The sequence below is a fragment of the Chroicocephalus ridibundus genome, chromosome 8, assembly GCF_963924245.1.
Source record: "Chroicocephalus ridibundus chromosome 8, bChrRid1.1, whole genome shotgun sequence".
Lineage (NCBI taxonomy): Eukaryota > Metazoa > Chordata > Aves > Charadriiformes > Laridae > Chroicocephalus > Chroicocephalus ridibundus.
This window is the reverse complement of record NC_086291.1, coordinates 6,839,525-6,859,362: the sequence shown is the minus strand read 5'-3', so window position 1 is coordinate 6,859,362 and position 19,838 is coordinate 6,839,525. Positions and strand designations below refer to the sequence as shown.

At 43.2% G+C, this 19,838-nt stretch overlaps 1 protein-coding gene across 2 annotated transcripts in view; it reads right to left on the bottom strand.

The window, feature by feature from the left end:
• The window catches only part of LRP8 (LDL receptor related protein 8), a 188,791-nt gene that overhangs the window by 21,394 nt on the left and 147,559 nt on the right, over positions 1–19,838 (bottom strand). For both annotated transcript variants that reach the window (XM_063344144.1, XM_063344143.1), the window contains exon 5: positions 4,693–5,055. In XM_063344144.1, coding sequence (XP_063200214.1) covers positions 4,693–5,055 — 363 coding nt within the window. The remainder of the gene's footprint in view (positions 1–4,692; positions 5,056–19,838) is intronic.

Here is a 19,838-nt window from a genome sequence, read left to right as displayed (position 1 = left end):
TCTAAATGGAGAAAAATGAGGGAGAGGAGGAAACAAAGCCGTGGTCTGGGACAATCACAGACGACAGATCTGGAAGTGGCACTGAGAGCTCCTGCAGGGAGGCAGAAGCACTTCTCCTTGAACCGTTCCTGCCATGTACAACCACCTGCCTGGAGAAAGACCTGATGATGGAGACACCACTCTCCCCCTAGGCAATCCCAACCTCTTCCAAGCTAAACCCTGGCCATGGCAAAGCTTTTCCTACTGTCTAGCTAAAAATTCCCTTGCCACAATTATTTCTTGTCTTCACCCCCAACATGAAAAACAGTTTACTTCACCTTTTATGTAGCAACTTCTAGGCGTGGAGACAGGAAACGATGGTCCTCCATTGCTAACTACAAGTATTAATCCCTCGCAAAAGTGCTACATGCAATTAAAGCCAACAGGGGTCTTGTCTTTCCCGTAGTAGAAACGGGTCTCCTGTTTATCAAGTAAATCTGCATGGCAACAGCCACAGATTTGGAAGGCAGCCGTTACAAAACCTACTAATTGTCCTCAGTTGTAATCTTCAAAGCTCTTCTAGAAAGCAGTTATAGCTAGATGCTAAGAATAGAAAGGTTTCTAATCCTAAAACAAATTTAAACAAAGGAGAATTTTTCAGGAACTGCGAAGACAATGTTGCAAAAGCACCACTAGACTGAGAAAAATGACAGCACAGCTCCCAGCCTTGCTGCTACGAGGACTGCAAAACACAAACATGGGACCATACAACATCATTGCACAAAGCTTTTGCTTCAAGAAGAAAAGACATAAGTCTGGAGACCAGGCTTGGTTTCCTGGCTCACTTCTCACTCCAGCAGAGCTGTGGAAGTTCAGACCTTTGAGGAATAGCCCCTGAGGCTCTTAATGGACATCCAAAAAGAGGAGATACAGTAACAACTCTTACTGATCACTAAGTTATTAAAATGCTCATACAGCATTTCTCTTTTGGTGTGATTTTCAGTAGGAGGAGAGAGAATACTATGTTTATACCTGGCCTGGAGAGCATCAGCTTGAGGGGAGAGGGCCAGGAAATTTTCTGCCCTGAAGCCAGGACACAAACCCATCTCAGCACCACTGGCAGAGTCGACAGCAGGTCACCATCAGGGCCATTCCCGAAGCAGAGCAATATCCCAAGGAGAGGAAAGAGCTGCGCTGTTTATTTGCACGAGATGTTCAGAAAATTGCTGTGCTATTTTGGGGGGTTTAAATCAGTGAAATCTCAGCAGTTTTATAGACATCTCCTCTGCTCTGCAAATCAAATATGAAACAATTTACAAAAGCCCTGCTAAATTAACAGGCATCAAACAGACACGCTTCCTATTTACGAATACTGGGCACAAAGCTGTACTGCTCAAATTCAGCAGATACAGTCCAGATTCCAAGTCAGAGCCTGTGTTTCTTCTGTTTTCTGTTTGTTGTTTTTTCTTCCCCAAATTAACTTAATCTCAAGAAAACACCAGCATTTGCAAAATGTATCAATCACATTTTATAGATGGGGAGCCAGAGGCACAAACGTGTGAGGTCGGGTCTCAAGGGATCTGTTTTCTAGCTGTCAGTTGTAAGCATTATTTTTTCTCCCTCCTGGATACCCCCTAATGTGAGTTGCAAAGGACATTTTAAAATACAACCATTCCAGATTTGGGGACTAATTAATCTAACCTAATGTTCACTTTATAAATATATATACATATTTTAATATATATGCTAGGGAAAAAACCCCAACCACTCAATGTTATCACTCAGCTTTCCTGAAATGACTCATTCCCTCCTATTTATTTGCTGTCTTGCTGCCAAAACCTGTTCACCAATTGTCACCCTTCATTTCTGCTCTACTCATTTATCCCCCCCAAATGATTATAATAAATGACTGGTGACGGCCTTGTGACATTTTTTTAAAGCATTAGGTCCCATCCCTCTATTTTATACAGTGCAAACCCTACATGATTCCCACTTGCAAGAGAAGACATAGCGCTGGTAGCTGCAGTTTTAATCAAGTCAAACCTAGTGGTGCTTGTGCCATCCCTGTTGCTAAGGGGATGGAGCAGTGTCATATACCTGTAACTCCCTGCATACCACGCGATACCGATCTCAAAATGAGGATTTCTGGAGAGGAAAATAATAAAGGTCAATCCCTAAACTCTCCAGTCCAACAGCTGCATTTAGGGTGGGGAAGCAATATTAGTTTTGACTCTGACCCAGACGATGCATCAGCTACACAAGTGCTCAGAGCTGCAAGTCCTCTCCGCGCTACTGGCTTAGAGATTCCCCTCCCCGCGGTGTAAACAGCAGCAGGCCCAGGCAGCTCTCTGGCACCGGGGAGGTTCCTAGCTTGCATGGGTGTAAAGGGCACAACCAGGCACTGCAGCAGCTAAAACTTCGAATCCCACTGTTTCCTGGCCCACAGGACTGAAGGCAGCAGAAGCGGCTCACATGCCCGTTTCTCCCAGGTAGATAAGCTGCACATTGTGCAGTTACTGAGACTTACTGGAAAAAAACCTCGGGCGCTAAATCTCTGCTAGTCAGGGATGTAATTGCCTCAAGACACTTCTGCCACATTTCCTCCTTCCTCCACTGGTTGTCAGCACCGTGCTGTGCTGCAGCGGTGTCCAGCTGTGTCCTCTGCCCCAGGGAGGCTGCCCTTGGCATATCTGAACATGCTACTTGGTGAAGTTGCTCTGTAGCTGACGGATGCTGTCAGAGCCGTGCTCCTTTTGGGCCTCACGTCTCGGCAATCTGTGCTCAGCCGGTATTGCTGGTGCCTGTCAGGTCAAGGAAATAAGCTGGGGAGCAGAGTGCTCCCTCTGCCTCAGCAAGGTACGTGGGCACAGTCCCCTCCTCTCATCCAGCAAATAACCAAGGTAAATGAGCCTCATACGAGTCTTAAAAAAACAATTTCAAGTTGAATAACAGGGCTTGAAATCCCATTCTAGTGACGTTTCACCAGAAAAAGCCATCCCTAAGCTGCTCCCCTCTTTTTTCACCACTTGGAAATAAACGGGAGCTCATTTTTCCCCTCTCCTGAGTTGTTTAAACTCAGCCATCCTGCCACGTCACTGTCACTTCAGGAATGCAACCTGTGGGACACAGATAAGTTCTCTTGCTGGAAGCAGCCTGTGCCAGACACCAGTTCTTCACCTGTGTTTGTAACACAGGCCTAGCCACTGCCTCCTGATTCGGAGGAGATGCAAGTACAGGATTGTCTGCAGGAAGTCTGGAATGAAAATAGGCACCAAATAACACAGGCTGACCCAGCTAGTGGTGCACGTCCCTGTTGGACATGCTCCTGCCTGGCTTCCTTATTGTCACTTTACACTGAAATGGATGCCAGGAACTAACTTTGTCTCCTGATTCCACTGTCTGTGCGATGCTGCCTGCCAGGGGCTGTGCTGACAGCACATCAGACCCTGGAAGTATTGCCTGGGTACCTGCTGCCCAAGGACTCTCTCAGCTCCTGTAACACCTTCTTGGAGATGACGGAAAAGACATCCTACCTATTCCATCCCTACTCAGTCGAAGCTGCTCTCTTCCTAACAAAACATATTTGGCTTCTCCTACTCTGCTCTCACCTCTCTTTTAAGAGTCCTTGGTTCTTTCAAAGGCACAGCAGCTCCACGGTTACCTGTGGCACATCTCCCTGCTCTCCTGCAGTGTAAAAAGCGGTGTCCAGGACTTACTACATCCTCCTCCGCTTGCTAAAGAAGCCACTGAATTTACATTTGCCTCTCTCTGCCTGGGAGTGAGTCTGATCCCCCGCTCCTTGAAGGGCTCTCCCACACAGCTGCTCTGAGCTCCCCACCCTGGGCTCAGTGTTGTCACGTCTATGAAAAGATGGGGCTGGCAAAAATGGTAAATTTTGTTAGGTACCTTTTTGCAAAAATGTCTGTTTTCTGCAGCTGGTTGCTGCCTTCTTCCCCAGAGGTGGCCCAATGTCAGAGCTGCTAAATATACACAGCTATGTAAATATTTTATTTTATTTCAATCTTGTGATTATAAATATTTTAGCAAAATATTTTGCTCTTATTTTCTTGTCTGTCTCTCTCCCCTTCCTCAGGTAAGTGACCAGCTTGAACAGTTTAGTGGCTAAAAACGGATGAGACATTCAAAACACCACACACACCAACAACACCATGTTAAATGCATAAAGCCAGCTGAAAAGAAATCCATTATTTATTAGCTCTGTGCCTTTATCAAGCCAAGCTCAAAGTGCATTTCAAACTGGATTCTTCAGAGGTGCTGCTCTTGACTGCCTTGTTCAGTATACTCTAACTTCAGAGGCAGAAAACTAATTATTTTTTTTCTGCTGATCATGTATTCCCTTTAGCATGGCGGCTTCTAACCTCCAGGCTGTGACCCACCATGCAGCCAGAAGGGCTTTGAACATTTTTCCCATTTTCCATTCCTTGTCGTTCTAGTGAAACAGATCTCTTCTGAGGCACGGTACCATTCAACAGCTCTTGCACCTCCTCTCTGAATCCTCAAGGAAAAAGCATAAAAGGAGTCTGGAATATACCTGACCCTGCTGGGTCGGGCACCCAGCCATGCGATTTGGGAAACAAGCGCTCCTTGTCAGGCACACAGTTGCTGCATAGACATCAAAGACTTGCTTAGAACACAGCCCACAGCAGCCTTCTGGCCCCCCTCCCCAACAAAGAAGAGCCCTCAGCCACTCACGGCAATCCTGCTCATCAGACTTGTCCTTGCAGTCTTCGTCCCCGTCGCACTTCCAGTTCAGGTGGATGCATTCACCATTGCCGCACTGGAACTCATGAGCCGCACAGGTGTTGAGGGCCTTGGCATCGTAGCCACACTTGTCTACGGACTCGTCTGACTGATCCTCACAGTCCGGCTGGTTATCGCAGACCCACAGCTCTGGGATGCACACGCTGTTGTTGCACTGGAACTCATTGGGGTTGCAGGTCAGAGGGGAGCATTTTCGTTCATCACTGCCGTCCCCACAGTCATTGTCACCGTCACACACGAAGATGATGGAGATGCAGGACTTGTTACTGCACTGGAACTCATTGGGAGAACAGGCTTGGGAAAAAAAAACAGGTGAGCTGTGAGGTCTCCAACCCACCCCTCACCACTGTGCCAGCTTTAGCACATTAGGAATATCAGAGACAGCAGGAGGGCGAGAGCACAAAAGCATTATCTGGGCTGTCCTAACCCAAAACATTTTTCCTAATGGCAAAGAGCAGATGAAGACACAGTGGTCATCACCCCAACCGTGCCATAGGATGCATCCTCTAGGGGCCACGGGTAGCCCTGAAGAAGGGGCAGTAGGGCTGCAAGAACTGCAGGTAGGAAAAGTGGGGGCCAGCTGCAGCGCTGCCTGGGTGTTGAGGCCGGGTGTATGGGGTGACAGCACGGAAGGAGCGGGAAGGCTGCAGGGCAGGCTGGAGGTGTGCTGGCACACGCTGGTGGACTCGCACAGCGCTTCGCTTTGCTCGGCATTGACATTATCAGCTTCCTGACTTTCACAAGCACAGAATCAGGTTTCAGGATTTCACAGTGTGCCTGGTTTTGGACATATTAAGTGGGATGTGTAGGGTAAATATTTAGTGAGTCGAGCATCAATTTAGCTGCAATCTGCCAGTAAGGCCCTTTACAACACACTGAATGCCTTCCCTGGAAATCACAACTCAACATTAACATACAAATGAGGCGCTTGTCAGATAGGAAGCTGAGTGGAGTACTCTCCTCTGCAAGCCTAATGGACAGCTGAATCAGAGAAGCCTGATCAAATTAAACTTTCAGGTACTCCAACAATGTGCAGTTCACAATCCCTTTATTTCGTCACGGTGTGGGGGAAACAAAACCCTGGAAGAAATTCTCCACAAGTACTTTTAGGTAGTTACTTAAAAAAGAATTCTGCTTCTGCAGTATCAGTCGTCTACAGGAAAGTTATGGCTTTGATAAATTACAAGTACAATAAATACATACAAATAAATTATAATTAACTTCTTTTTTTTAACATTGCACTTGGGGGGTCTTTTTGTCTTCAAAAGCGGAACTATTTACTGTCATATCTGCAGAGCCCCTACGATAAACCACACAGTTCAGGTTGTACCAAACATGGCAATGGCAAGTGCATCTGGACAGCAGCAGAATCTCTGTAAAGGGAGTTGTCATACCCCAGCTCCCAGCCAACGACAGAAACCCAGTGGTATTCTACTGAAATACTATGTCTGTTTTATACCTGGGAATGAAAATCTATTTATCTAGCAATTAAGAACACGTTCACTTGTACACAGACACCTATTTACATTCTAGCTCGCAAACTTCCCGGGCTCTCCGTTAAACTAAGCAGCCTGTAGTTTTACATCAGAGCATGACAATATATATACTTCTCCCCTCCTGCCCTGTGCTCTGTCCTACTTAGTCCCAGGTTTTCCAGATGTTACTGTGTCTACCAGAGTAGCAATCTGCCTAATTAGAAGGGAAGAGGTTTGCCTTCCTTGCTGCAATACTACCGTGCACTGGCCACGATCCAAGACCCTCCGACGGAGATAAATGTTAAAGGGAATCTCAGCTGCACTCCGCTGTGTGCCCAATTTGACATCAATAATTAAATGCAACAGAGGGTGGTCACCAAAGGAGCATCTAGTGTTAGACACCAAAGTATCATCTGGTCCAGGCTGGTTGCTCAGGCTTCTTCTGTAGTCAGCAGAGTATTTTGGATATAGAGAGATGCCCTCAACAGCCAACTCCTGACACCTACCTTGGGATAAGAACTGTCCCTTGGAGGGGCCAATGCTGCTCTCCTCTCCAAAGAGAGGGAACTGAGATCAGACAACTAATATTAGGAGATGAATACCTCTCTCATACGGACGTGAAATAGGAGCACAATCAGGTAGAAAAGCATCTGAAAAAACCCTCTCGCATGGCAGAATTGAGACCATTAAAATGCTCTGGCTTTCACCCAAATTCTGCTCTTTTTCTTCACTGAGCATACTTTTCAATCCTTATCCCATAACCAGAAATAAAATAACCTATTAAACCTACTGATCAGTACACAGATGAATAACCTAACACTCTTTTCAGATGATGCCAAGTGGAAATCTAAGGTAACAGTTATAATCTTACCAATCTATTTAAAAAAGGAAATAAGAAACAGCAATATTTCTAGGGCTACATAGAGTTTCTGTAACAGATCAAGGCTAAGAAGAAGAAATTGCTTTTCTGGCATTATTTTGATGAATCTCAGAAACTGATCACTGAGCAAAATTTTGTGTAGTCCTTTGATCCCTAATTTTTGGGCAAGGTTGCAATGATTTTCACACTCCAAATGTGCATTAATTTCCTTTCCCCCAACTGTAACAAGCCCATCTTTTTTCCCTCGTTGTATTCTTGGTCCCACCTCCACCCCTCCTTCTGTCTGTACGCACTTCCCTTCAGAAACCTGCTGCATTGGCAAATTAGTCACTGATAAACATATGCGTGGGATACAGACAATGGAAGTTTGCACAAAAGCTCCTCCTCTGCACCTACAAATCCCAGTACAGATATAAAATTATGGATAATCGCAGCCAGAAAATAGAAGCAGTTCAGCTTTTGTAACCTCTCATGAGGACTTTCTCAGTGAAGCTTGTGAATTACTAGCTAGAAAAATTGCACGGTCATGATTATTTTATTTCTCTTTAAAAATTAAATTTAGTGTGATGACAGCACTAGAGACTACAAGTTCTCCCTCTGCTGAACAAGCACAGCAGCCTGGCTGTTGCTAACTCCCCCTTCCCGCCACCACAGTCCTTAGGTGGGGATCAATCTCTGCAACTCACTGGCGCAGCTAAAGGCAGGGCATCACCTGCACTGGGACAAGGGCTGGGAGGCAGAAGAGCAGCTCTCTGTGCTCACGTCTTCCTGCCTGCAGTTATAGCAGCCATGTGCTGCTGGGACAACTAGTAAGACTGATGGGCTGCAACCAGTGTGCCACGACAAGGAAGCCACTGGACAGCCACCAGAGCTGTCACAGGGGCCACTGCTGTGCGTGTACTAGCAGCCAGTGGCAGTGCCAAATGGGAGCACATGGTCCCTCACTGTAGAAGGCTGCTCTACGCACCTCCTGGTGAACTCAAGAAATAAAAAGGCCCTTTTCTTCATTTACTGACCTAATGACCACCTTCAGGCCAGCTCAAATGGGACAGTTCCTCCCGGGTCACTCGTGCCTCCAGCGGAGAACGCGTCCACCTCCGTGTGCAGCTGGCTCTCCTGCTGGCCACGGGAAGGCAGATAACGTCCCAGTTCCTCTCACCCTTCCGTTATCCTCTCTGACAGCTAAAATCCGCAGGGCATGCCAGGATAAAGCAAAGCCTGCAGCTTCCAGCCACTCGGGGACTTGCTCTGCCACAAACAGGCAACAGAGGAGAAAAGCTGCTTACAGTCCCTCTGTACCTAGGCAAGAGCCAGCACGCTTGTCCTCTTCGGAGTCCCCTCTGTGGGGTTTGGTGCTGGTTTGAAGAACCTAATAAAAAGCAGCACTACAAATTATCCTTACATAGCACCTGGAGAAATGAGGATAGGGAAGTAAAGTCCCAGGGACAGTTTCCTTCACATCTCCTTTCATAAATCTGTCAGGGTACCTAGGCAGTCCCATCACCACAGCATCCCACTGCCTCCAGAGCATTTCAATAGAAAATGTGTGAATAGTAATTAAATGATCATGGGGGTATTTTTTCTTTGACTTGAGCAATTTGTTTGCATTCTCTGATTTTGCTACCTGTCCTAGTGTAAGCCTATTTGTGCAAAACAAAGCAAACAAATATTAGCTTGATTTCCTTAGTGCCAAAGAAATTAATAAATGTTGTACTCTAAGGTGCAAAACCTACTTCAAATATGAAGTGATCCCAGTAGAAATCTTGGAAACGTTTGTCAAGAAGAAGTGTTTAACCAACAGGCTTCAAAGCAATAAACAAGAATAATTACAAAAGCTACGTTGTAGAGTACTGTAATCTGTTAAAGTTCTTCACAGTTTTAGGAAGCAAAATATCACATCTAAATGATAGTGTACATGTGCCTTGGCCTATAGACAATATATACTAGAGGTGTTCTGCATTAATTTCTGCCTTGTACTATATACCGGTACATAGGGGGCAACTGCCACAGCCTCCAGCTGCAGCCTTGACACATCTCTTGAGGGAAGTGGAGCAGAAGCAGTTTTTGGATAGAAGAAGTTTTAACAAAAAGAGAGAGCGACACTGCAGTTGTGGAGTTAGTGTTTCAGTAGTGGCTGCTTCTCTTTTGCCTGGAGCCAGGATTTAACCGGAGGCTTTAGTGAGCAGTCTGGTGCAGCAGCGACAATCTTAGCTCAGGCATTGCACCAAAAAATTAAGATAATTCTAGCACATGCTTTTAAGTGCTTATAGAGAAAAGCAGAATGCTCTGAAGATACAGAGCACTCTTTGAGAACTGTAACTTCAAAAAATGTGTATTTGTACATAACAATATTTCTACAATGGATGTCTCTATCAAGCATGGATCCTCAAATCCGCATAAAACTCAAAATATGAAATAAACAGGATATCCATCATTAATAAGAGCTGGGAATTATGTACAATGGACTATAACTGCTGTCACTGCTAATCTTTAATTAAATATTTTCTAGCTTTTCAGTAAGAGTCAGATATTTAATTCATGTCTCTCCTCCAAAAGTCAGTTCCACTTGAAATTACATGAATGGCTTAAAGAAAGATTATTTTTTGGTAAAATTTGTGGTAAAGTGGATAACAGCAATTACTGATGCTGAAGACAAGAAAAGAAGACAAATTATTACATTCCTTTTTTTTGACACCTTCCCCAAAGCAACTTAAAATACTGCGGCTCAAAATTTCTTGTTTGCTTAAATCTGATAATGGATCTTCTAAAGAAGGCACAGGACAATTTGCATTGGGGAGGGAGAGATCTGCTGTTGATTTATCACTGCTTTAACACTGGCAGGAGAGGCTGGTGGACTTCAGGAACTCTCCTAAGCTGTGAGGTTTAGGATCTGAGCTCCACACGGCTGCAGGAGTGGAACACCTGTGCTCCATCTGCCCAGGTACTCTGCACAAGGTGCAAACCCAGCTTACCACAGCCCACATAAATTAATTTTTGAGCTGGACTGTGGATAAGGAGGTCAGAGTCCAGACAGGCTAAATTAAGTTGGAACTCCCAGGCCAGTTACCAATGCTTGTCATCATGTTAGTTTTATTTAACTGGTATTTATTTTCAGGCTTAATTGTGTCTAAATTACTTGTTTTGTCTGCAGACAATTGGTGTGCTTACCAAATATCTGAATATTTCATACAGATCTTGGGTCAAATGCCAGTCTTTAAAGCACGGATTGATGCCTAGAAGGACAAGTTTCCCACAGAAAGCTGCCCTCCTGGAAGGGCAGCAAAGAGATGGAGGTAAATGAAGATGACCTTGAAGCGCATTGCTCTGAAAAAACGACAGCCCTCCCGTGGAGGGAATAATGCAGCTGAATTGCAGTCTCACTACTAACGGTGGTTGTTGCTATGGTGATTGATACCAAAAAGCCCATATAGACGAAGACTGCAGGAGGAACAGTAATTCCTGATATTGTTCAAATCATTAATGTAGCTAAGGAGCCATTTCACGCACTCTTGCAGATTAATATTTGCATGCGCTCACTGCCTTCGCCACACTGCTCCCCTCAAACACAAATGACTTATTTTTCAATTCTCTGCAGCAGTATTTGCATAGTATTAGTTAATTATAATGGAGCAACCAGATGCCAAAGTCCCTGCTGATAAATAATAGTTGGTTCAAAAACGTATTTACTGATTCAGAATATATTTCCTGAGAATCATATATTCATTCAAAGTGGTTTAATTTTCTGAAAACAGAATTAATTATGACCCCATAATTTATGGAGAGAAGCAGCTTATGTACAAAAGGTTTGCACTCTCTGAATGTCTTCCCTGTCTTTATTCTTACTTAGGTGCAATAAGGTTGCTAACTTATACTTGCATTCTCCTCAATTTCACTTTGTACTAGGAAAGTGTTAGGAAGTTTATCACAGGCTCTTCTGGTTAAATGACTAAAAATGGCCTCAAAATATGAACAAGTGAGTCCAGGGTTTAGGGGTAAAATACGTCAACTTGGTAGCAAAACCAGCATGGTCGGAATGCTTAAGGTTGACACCATACAGCTTTTTTGCTAAAATCCAAGACACCCCACTGGGATCTCGTGGGGATAAAGACCTATCACTACTCTTTTATATTCTGATTGGAATATAATCAGTTGAATCAGGATTGGAGACGTTTGGTACTACCCAAAATTTAAATGGAAAAAAAAATATGCCCGGATGTGTTTGGTGGGTTTCTTTTCTGACTTTGAAAATTGGAACCTGTACGGGACATGCTCGCTCCTATTCCCTCACACATGACTTGCTTATTAAAATGGCAATTTTACAAATTACAGCAATTTGGCAAATCCCTCAGAAACAGCTGATAATATCCATGAAACTAACAGCTGCTCTAATATTATCACACAAACTCCATAATTCTAAGGAATATATAAATATTCTTTCAGCAACCAGAACAGAGCATTACTTGATCCTGTGACAGTACACAAAACCCCTCACATTACAGTACACAGACCTCTTGGATTCAGCAGGATTCCCTGTGGTTACGAGAACTGCCGGCACAGACCTTTCTGCACGATCGGGAGTTAATTTTGCCATTGCAGAGTTTAAATCGCAGACACTTTGCCAGGAAAAGCCTACTCCATCGATCTTACCTTCCATCCATTGGGCAGACTTCCACTCTGTGCTCATCTGCTAAGAGAGACACAAACTGCCTTTTTTCTCCATTGCTTTCCGGCTTCTTATGTCCAGCTCAGGAGAGAGAATTCATCAGAATCTTAAAAGCTACACTTCAGTCACACTGGCAAGCGACAGCACAATTTCTTTTATTCTCCAAAAACTTGCAAGCTCTGTTTGTTTTTTTTGTTTTCCTGACTGGGAAAATCGAGGAATTCAAACCGATGTCTGTCGGTCCCCAGCTATGTGGCTGGCCTGCCGCTTCCTCCTTACCCACACGTTCCCAAGCAGAGGGATGGCACCAGTTTAACCAGTTGGAAAACCGAACAGTTCCACCAGAATAAACTGAGTCTTTTACACGGCCGTAACTAAGAAGGGAATCCTGGAGGTTTGTAACAATCTACAATACTTATCTTTATTGAACGCAGATAAGGAACGAGGGAGCAGCAACTGACACTTCAAAGCTACATGCACCGCTAATGCTTGTGCAGCCACTCTAACGTCATGAAAACTGTGCACACCTCACAGAGAAAGAAAAAAATCCAAATTCTTAGCTAGAATTCTTTGTTGATGGAATCGCCGCACAGGCCTATCTGTGAGAAACAGAGCAAAGCAAAGCCACGTTGGCCACCCTCAGGACACGTTTCTGAGCCAATGGGCCAAACAGGTAAGGCAGAGAGAAAAGCCTGGCTTCAGCACGATAATCTGGCAGCTACAGCCGCCGAGGGCTCACGGGTTTTAACTCAGCTGAGTAATGAGGGACAAAGCAGTGTTCACATTGCAAGCAATGAGGTCACTGCCCCATAAAATCTCCATTTCCACTAATTTACTTTGCTTGATGGGAATTCTGTGTAAGAGGAGATATTTCTGGTATTTCTTCTTATTGCAGTTTGCTTCACTATTAGACTTCAATATTCACTGCATTTGGAAAATGGCAGTATTAACTCTTCTGGAGCACACACAAAACAAGGCAAACGCTGAGAGTTGTCACATCTCACACCCCCGGTTTACCCAACCGTCTCTCACATTTCTCCAGGAACAGAGATCCAAAATGAGCTTGAATGTATGTGCAGTAACAATTAAAAACATGCTTTTGAAATGAAAGAGTTTGCAAGGCAACTGATCTGAAGGGAAAAGTACCTTAAAAAAGCAGCATTGAGGACAGGACGAGACAACTGGCAGAATTCAGTGTAGCCAGATTCCAGGTTATGAAGCACATACTGTATTGACCGGCTCTATAAAGACAAGATGACTGTGGTGGTTTTGGGAGGGGGAGAGATTAACAGACTTTTCAGGAAACTACCAGCCCCTACTTATTTTCAGTTATGTGATATTAGGGGGCACAGCTATTATTTGATGCAAACAACGTATGCACATAATGTACCCACAATTCCACAAAAGAACGGCAATCATTTTTAGAAAAAAATGTCCTAGATTTTCTACTCAAATGGAAAATTTAAGCACTGAGTGACACTCACTGCAATTAAAAGTGTAAGGGTCGTGTGCTAACTGCACTCTCTTTAATAGCACTGAGATTTCTACGGCATTAGGATTTGCCCTTCAGTTTCTGTGGCTTTGAAATAGAAGGCAGCGCTTTGCTTGGTTTGTGATTTGGGGCTGAGATGAAGAATCAATTGTACAACATGAGCAATTACTTTCAACTTGTTGGAAAAAAGAAGTGTATTGAAGTGTTTTTTATTGTGAGCTAAACTTTCCCAGTTATATTTTATCAAATAAAAAAATTTCTTTGCAAGATATAAGCAAAGTTAATCCAACCATTTTATCTTCCTCGGCATGAAAATTTTTTTTTTAGCCACTAAGATAATTTTCAGATGTTGTTTTATCCGTTAACATGACTCACAAAACAGCTTTTCTTTGGTTTTGCATCAAATATTACACGGTCCTCTCCTGCGTAGGACTGTACTGAGTTCAAGCTAACTGATTTTGATTCAGTCTTCAGATCATATGCTCAGGAAGCATAACTGTTAAGCACTCGTTAATTAGTGTAACGCATAGGCACCCATGGCCACCGAACGATGGAAGTCCTACCCACGTATCTCCCATCATAACACGATCGTTGGCACTGACAGCTACAGACGATTTCCCTTAATAAAACTAATAGATTCCTGCTTTTTGGATGAACAGGCTCAGAATTATAGCTCCATTCTTATGAAGAAAGCACTTCAGGGACATGAAATACAATTGTATTTGGCAATAAGAGATGCAATTTCTTGGCTATTTCAACTCCAAGAGCTCTAACTGTTGAAAGATAGACTGCCCAGAAGATAAACATAACTACAGGCCAATTTTTGCTCCTCTGACAGCATGATACATGAGACTGGAAAGAAGAATCAGAGACAACTTCTCCAGCTAAAGTACAGAAACAGCAGCAGGACAAAGCTTTTGTGTGTGAGCACAGGTAACATGCAGTCCAGCAGTATTAGGCTTTTGTTTTAATTATCCACAATATTTGTATAAAACCAGTTCTTTCACACCACTCTTCCACAACTCTGTGAAAAACTATCATTTGCGGGCTGTAGGACTTGTGTGTGTGCGACAGAGCGTGCACGCAGCGTGTTCTTTGCCTCTACTCTTTTCTCCTAGCGCACCTTCAGGGGAACATTGTAGAAGTACCAAATTCTAAATGGTCTTGTTTTCATATTGTGTTTTTGTCTATTACGCTTTAAATAATAAATTAGTCATGGAACATACCAATACAGACTATTTATCTGTAACTGAGGGATTAGCACAGAGCAAATGTGCAGAGGCCACCACCAAAGCCTGCCGGGGTGAGTGAGGCACCACTCTGTACTGGGAAACTCCGTTTGCAGAATGTTACATGTCTGTTCTTTCTTTAAACCTAAGCTCAAGAGACAGCAGTACGGAAAATAAAGCCGTTTTGCCCTAACCTTCTGCAGGTAGAGCCCTGGCACAGCTTAGGCCATGGCTTTAGAGTTTAATTCTTGACTATCTTACCTCTAATCTAAGTTCATGCAGTGTTTTACATTTAATTACAACAAGCATCCAATATATTAAAAATGCAACTACCTTCATTTTTCCTGTAAGAGTGCAATTAAAGGTAACTACCAATCTCATTTTTCTTGCTGTTTTGTTCTGAAGGAACTCAGGACAAATATGATTATGGGCTGAGATTTTTCCTAAATAACAATGGGGATTTTTCTGCAATTACTACCGCTTTTGAAGGAGCTCTAATACTTTAAGCAGTGATAAAGTGGCAGCTGTACATGTTTAATTTCTGAGAGCCAGGGCATAATGCACAAGCATTAATCCCTCCAGCTGTCCAGTAATTAAACATCATGTAAAGCCCAGAGGATATCATTGCTGTGCTACCTTATCTTATTTATGAAGGACTTTCATTTGTTAAATCTACAGTCATTTTCTCTCCATTCTTGGAAATAATTGTAGATTCCTCCACCACGGTAAGTATACTCAAGTTACAGCTACCTTCTATAAAATGACAGAAATTTCAGGCCAACCATGTCTCTTTTAATCACATGCTGAAATAATCACGAATAGTGACAGTAGATAAATATTTCCTCTACAGGCACAAATGCAATACTGTGGGCTTTAAGCCGACTAAAATTGGTGGGTTTCTCAGGGAGAATATATGGCAAAATCAACTCCTTTGGGTTTGATTTCCCTCTGAGCTGACTGAGGAACAGTACATCACTGTGCACCTAGCCTGTTAATGAAGGTAACAGAATTCCTAACTTTGATGAATGCATGTATTAATCATGCTGCAGAGGAAGATAAAATTAGTGCTACGTTATCCCCACCTATGTTCGCATCCCTATAAGTAGCACTGGAAGCGTGACTCAGACGCAAAACACAGGTACCTTTTACTGCGTCAAGAAGAAAATGATGCTGAGATGACACGATGCTCCTTATTGCAACAGGACAATGATAAAAGATGATAAAATGATTTAACTGCCAACAGAAGGGTCACTTCATGTGAGCGCAGGGGCAGTGTGGAGGAAGGTGGCTTTAAATCAGCTTTGTAATTTCTCCACTTCAGCTGGCTCATCACCAGGTGGATCTGCTGGAGGGATCAGACCAGCTTTAGCCTGCTTTAAATTCTGCCTTCTGGCACTGGCTCTCAGGTGATGCGAGGGCTATTGAGCAGAGCATTGGAAAGAGTTGACTCTGAAAGTTTCCTGCACTTGGACCTTCCAAGGAAAGGACCCTTTACTTGTAGGCATTGCTGCTTTTTATGGAGCATCACACATATGCCTGGAGCTTTGCCAGAAAGGAGTCAGTGAAAAGTTTCTGCCCTGAGGATCTCATAAGTGTTATACATATATACACTATGAAAATTTGAAGGCTGTGAGCTACCATAGCAAGGTCATGTAGCTTACAGCTGAGCAAGAATGTGCTTACTGTTGTTTTCCTTATTAATTTGAAAACCTTTACCCAGTTTGTTTACTTTTAATCTGGCATATCATATCATAGAGCTGAAAATCTAGAACTAATTCTGAGATATATGGTCAGCAATGAAAAGCCAGAAGACCAGGGTCCAAAAGAAGATGTTCTCGGTAGTGAGGCTGTCACTGTCATAAGACTCCTGCAGGAATTCCTGGGTCTCACCCTGGGACAACTTTACGAGATCAGTATAAGTATGTCCGGTACTTGCACAGGTTCCCACGGATTGCTGTCTCTACACCATAGTTAAGGAGAAAAAATCACAGTATGGGAAAATAGCTTATTATGCTATCAATATGAATACATCATTTCACTGTATCTGACTATTGGGTACACTTCCAACTCCTCATCTGCAAGACACAATTTCCATACTGGGTGCAAGAAGTGGTCCAGGTGAGAACCAGTAGCACAATCAGAAGAGACGGGGCCAGAGCCTTGCTCTCTCTGTTGAGCACCCCAGAGTCCTGTCAGGAAGAACAAGCGATGTGTGCATTAAAGGGGTGCAATGCTCATTTCAGCTGCTACAGGATGGTAGCTCTTCTATTCTAAAGCCATGCTGAAATGCTCTCTGCATTTCTGAGCGGCTGACAAAACACTGGTTAATATCTCTCTTAGCCGAGATTTAACAAGTTCTGCAGTAGTTAGTAAGTCCAGACTGACCCCAAGTTGTGATGCTTTAATTACAGTCTCTCATATTTAATTTCTCTTTTTAGTCTCAGTAAACGCATTCCTAAGCTCATCCAATCCATTGTGACAAAGGTTAGGTACACTGGGAGCAAAAAAGCTCAACCAGGGAAATAAGAAAGAGGAAGGCAGCACCTCCAAGCCAGCAAACTCAAGACTACTCTTACATTACTAACCGTTGATGTCTATTTTAGAGGACTAAACCAGACCTATGACTACAACACACTTAGTATTGTAAAGACACAAATTACTTCTGCTCCAAATAACTGAAAAATACAATAATTTTATTTTTATACACTTTTTTCTTTTAAAAAGGCAGACGCTTGCATTTTCAAAAATTGTTTGTGCACTGGAAGTTAGCAGTGGACTTAAAGCCTACCTGCTGGAAGTAAATTATTTAGGAAGACAGGAACTTAACTACCTACGTACAAGGATTAACACTGCAATTAATCCCCGGTGCAACTACAGCCTGTGCAGACACAAATCTGGGTCCCTAATCACTGGTGCTTTATCCACTGCAGGTTAAGTGATTCACAGCTTCCATTGCTTCCTTGGGAAGTTCTTCCACAGAGTGAAAATCACACCATTTTTCCTCCTTGTTCATGGGTGAACAACAACAGTAAAGTGCCTTACTATCCATTGACAATGGCTTCAACAGTATGATGGGGTCAGTGGCTGTACTGCTTATGAGAATAACTGCTTTCCTAATACTGGTACCAGACCAGGCCTAGGAGGGCAGCAAAGGCTGTTTTACAAATCTCTGCGCAAGTTTTTATTTTAATGGATTTCACTTATCAAATTGTTGTTTCTCACTCCAGACATGGCAAACAGGACCCTTATTTCAGATGAATACAGTCTGCTTTTCTTCCTCCTAGGGCTAGCTTTTTCTAGGGCTAGATTGTGCAGGGGGAGATGAGAAGCTCAAAGGAAATATTTGACTTATCCATTGTTTGAGATGATGGTTTCGGTTTTTTTCGGCATACCTGCACTCAGGTTAAGTCCAGACCTTGCTAACTGCAGCTGAACTCATTGTCTGAAGGAGGTTACACAAGGACAGCATAGAAGACTGCAAATTCTCTCCTACCTTGAAGGAAAGATACTCTGAGCACTGCACAATTGAAACTGCAAGTCTTCAACAGTGGGCAAAAGCAAAGGAGAGGGATATAGAGCACCAGTTTGTTTCCTTCTGTGCAAGGTGCACCAAAGCTGTGGCTGATATAAAGCACAAAGGAGAACCCAACCCAAACAGAAGATTCTGTTATTCACATTTTATACTTCTGTCTCTGAATTTCTGAACGGCAGCTTTCTCCCTCCAGCTGGCCTTGCCGTGCCTACACTGAGTATGCTGGATAAATTTCATACTGATTCAAAAAGCAACTGCATAATGCTGAGAAGAAAAATCCATCAAGAATTATCAAATCCAGAACAGTATCTGAAAAGCAAGCTGTTGGAGGCCAGAAGCAGACATAGGAGGAAAAACCATAATACGCTTGCACTGCTGTTACAGTTATGAGTGATACTACTACCATAATTACTGTTTTCCTCTCCTGTGCTCTCCTGCAGTCACTCAGACCGTGAACATTTTGACATAGGGACAGGCACTTGCACAGCCTCAACACAACCAGGCCCTGCTCCTGTATCTGGATACCAGCACAATCTTGTTAGTGGTACAAATTACCAATGCAAAAATGCAGGCTCATAAACTCCATATTAAGTTTTTTTAAGAATTATAATACTAAGAGCCAGTTATTCTTATCAAGAAATAGGAGTATCCATAGTTAAAATATGTTTAAAGTGTCACATTAGCTCAAAGTAATGGCTTTATTAATATGGATTTAGAAAGAGCTTAGGGTTTTTTTTTCTTCTGGATGCCCTCACTCATAATATCTTCAAGTCATTTTCCACTTGTATATTGCACATGCAAGCTCTCACCACAGAAATTATCCTGAGCACAAATAAACTCCCTTCCAAACATTTATCCAGAAAGATATATTATTTATAGACAAGTTGGTCAGCTCTGCGAGAGGTACAGCTTTAGCTGTGACAGGGAGCTCTGCTCCAAGGGGCTGCAGGTGACAGTCAGTGCTGAAGCTTCATTTAAAATGAGAACAAAAACGTGAGTGCAAAGGTTAAAAAAAAAAAAAAAAAAAAAAAAGGGAGTCTGAACCTAGGAACAGACTTCATTTTTTTTTTTTGTCAGGATGCTGTACTACTGAGATAAGAGAAAACGGATTCTAAACAGAGAAGAAATGGGAATGTTAACAGAGTATCAGTGGATAGGCTTAGTGAGGTTTATCAGATTTGGATAAAAGAGAGGATAGCTATCAATCCTCCACAAGCTCTCAGAGTTTAAACGGCTGACACATTTGTTCTCATCCATGAGGAAAACACCTTAATTTGACGAGCAACTTCACTGAAAATGCTCCCACTACAGCCATTCAGCGGTGCCTCCTGTTTTTCTCACAGTGAATTATTTAATGCCTCTGAAAGGTGCTGAGTTGACAGATCCTAGGACTGAAAGATTCTGATGTTTGCATCCACCCAGGAAGCTCCAAGTTTGCCTGTCAGTGCCCTTCTGCCTGGTCCCCTGGTCAAAGCTCGGCCCATCCCACATCCAGACCCAGCAGCGACCCCTCGGCAGAGACTGCCAATCTGCACCCACCGAGGTGGCAGCCTACGTGGGGACAACACTCAACCATAAGGAACTAATGAAAGTGCACTAATTCATTTCACATGAGTTACCCAACAACCATCAAAAGATGGTAATTTGTCCTTGGATTAAATTTCCATTTTAAGAACCTGCATGTGCACTAAACCTGTGGAGGATAAGCAAGACTAGAGATGCTGAAACATCCAGAAGGGAAACAATCGTCTATTTCTAAATCCATTAATAGCATCATTATGCAGAAATTGTATGGCATTCAGAACA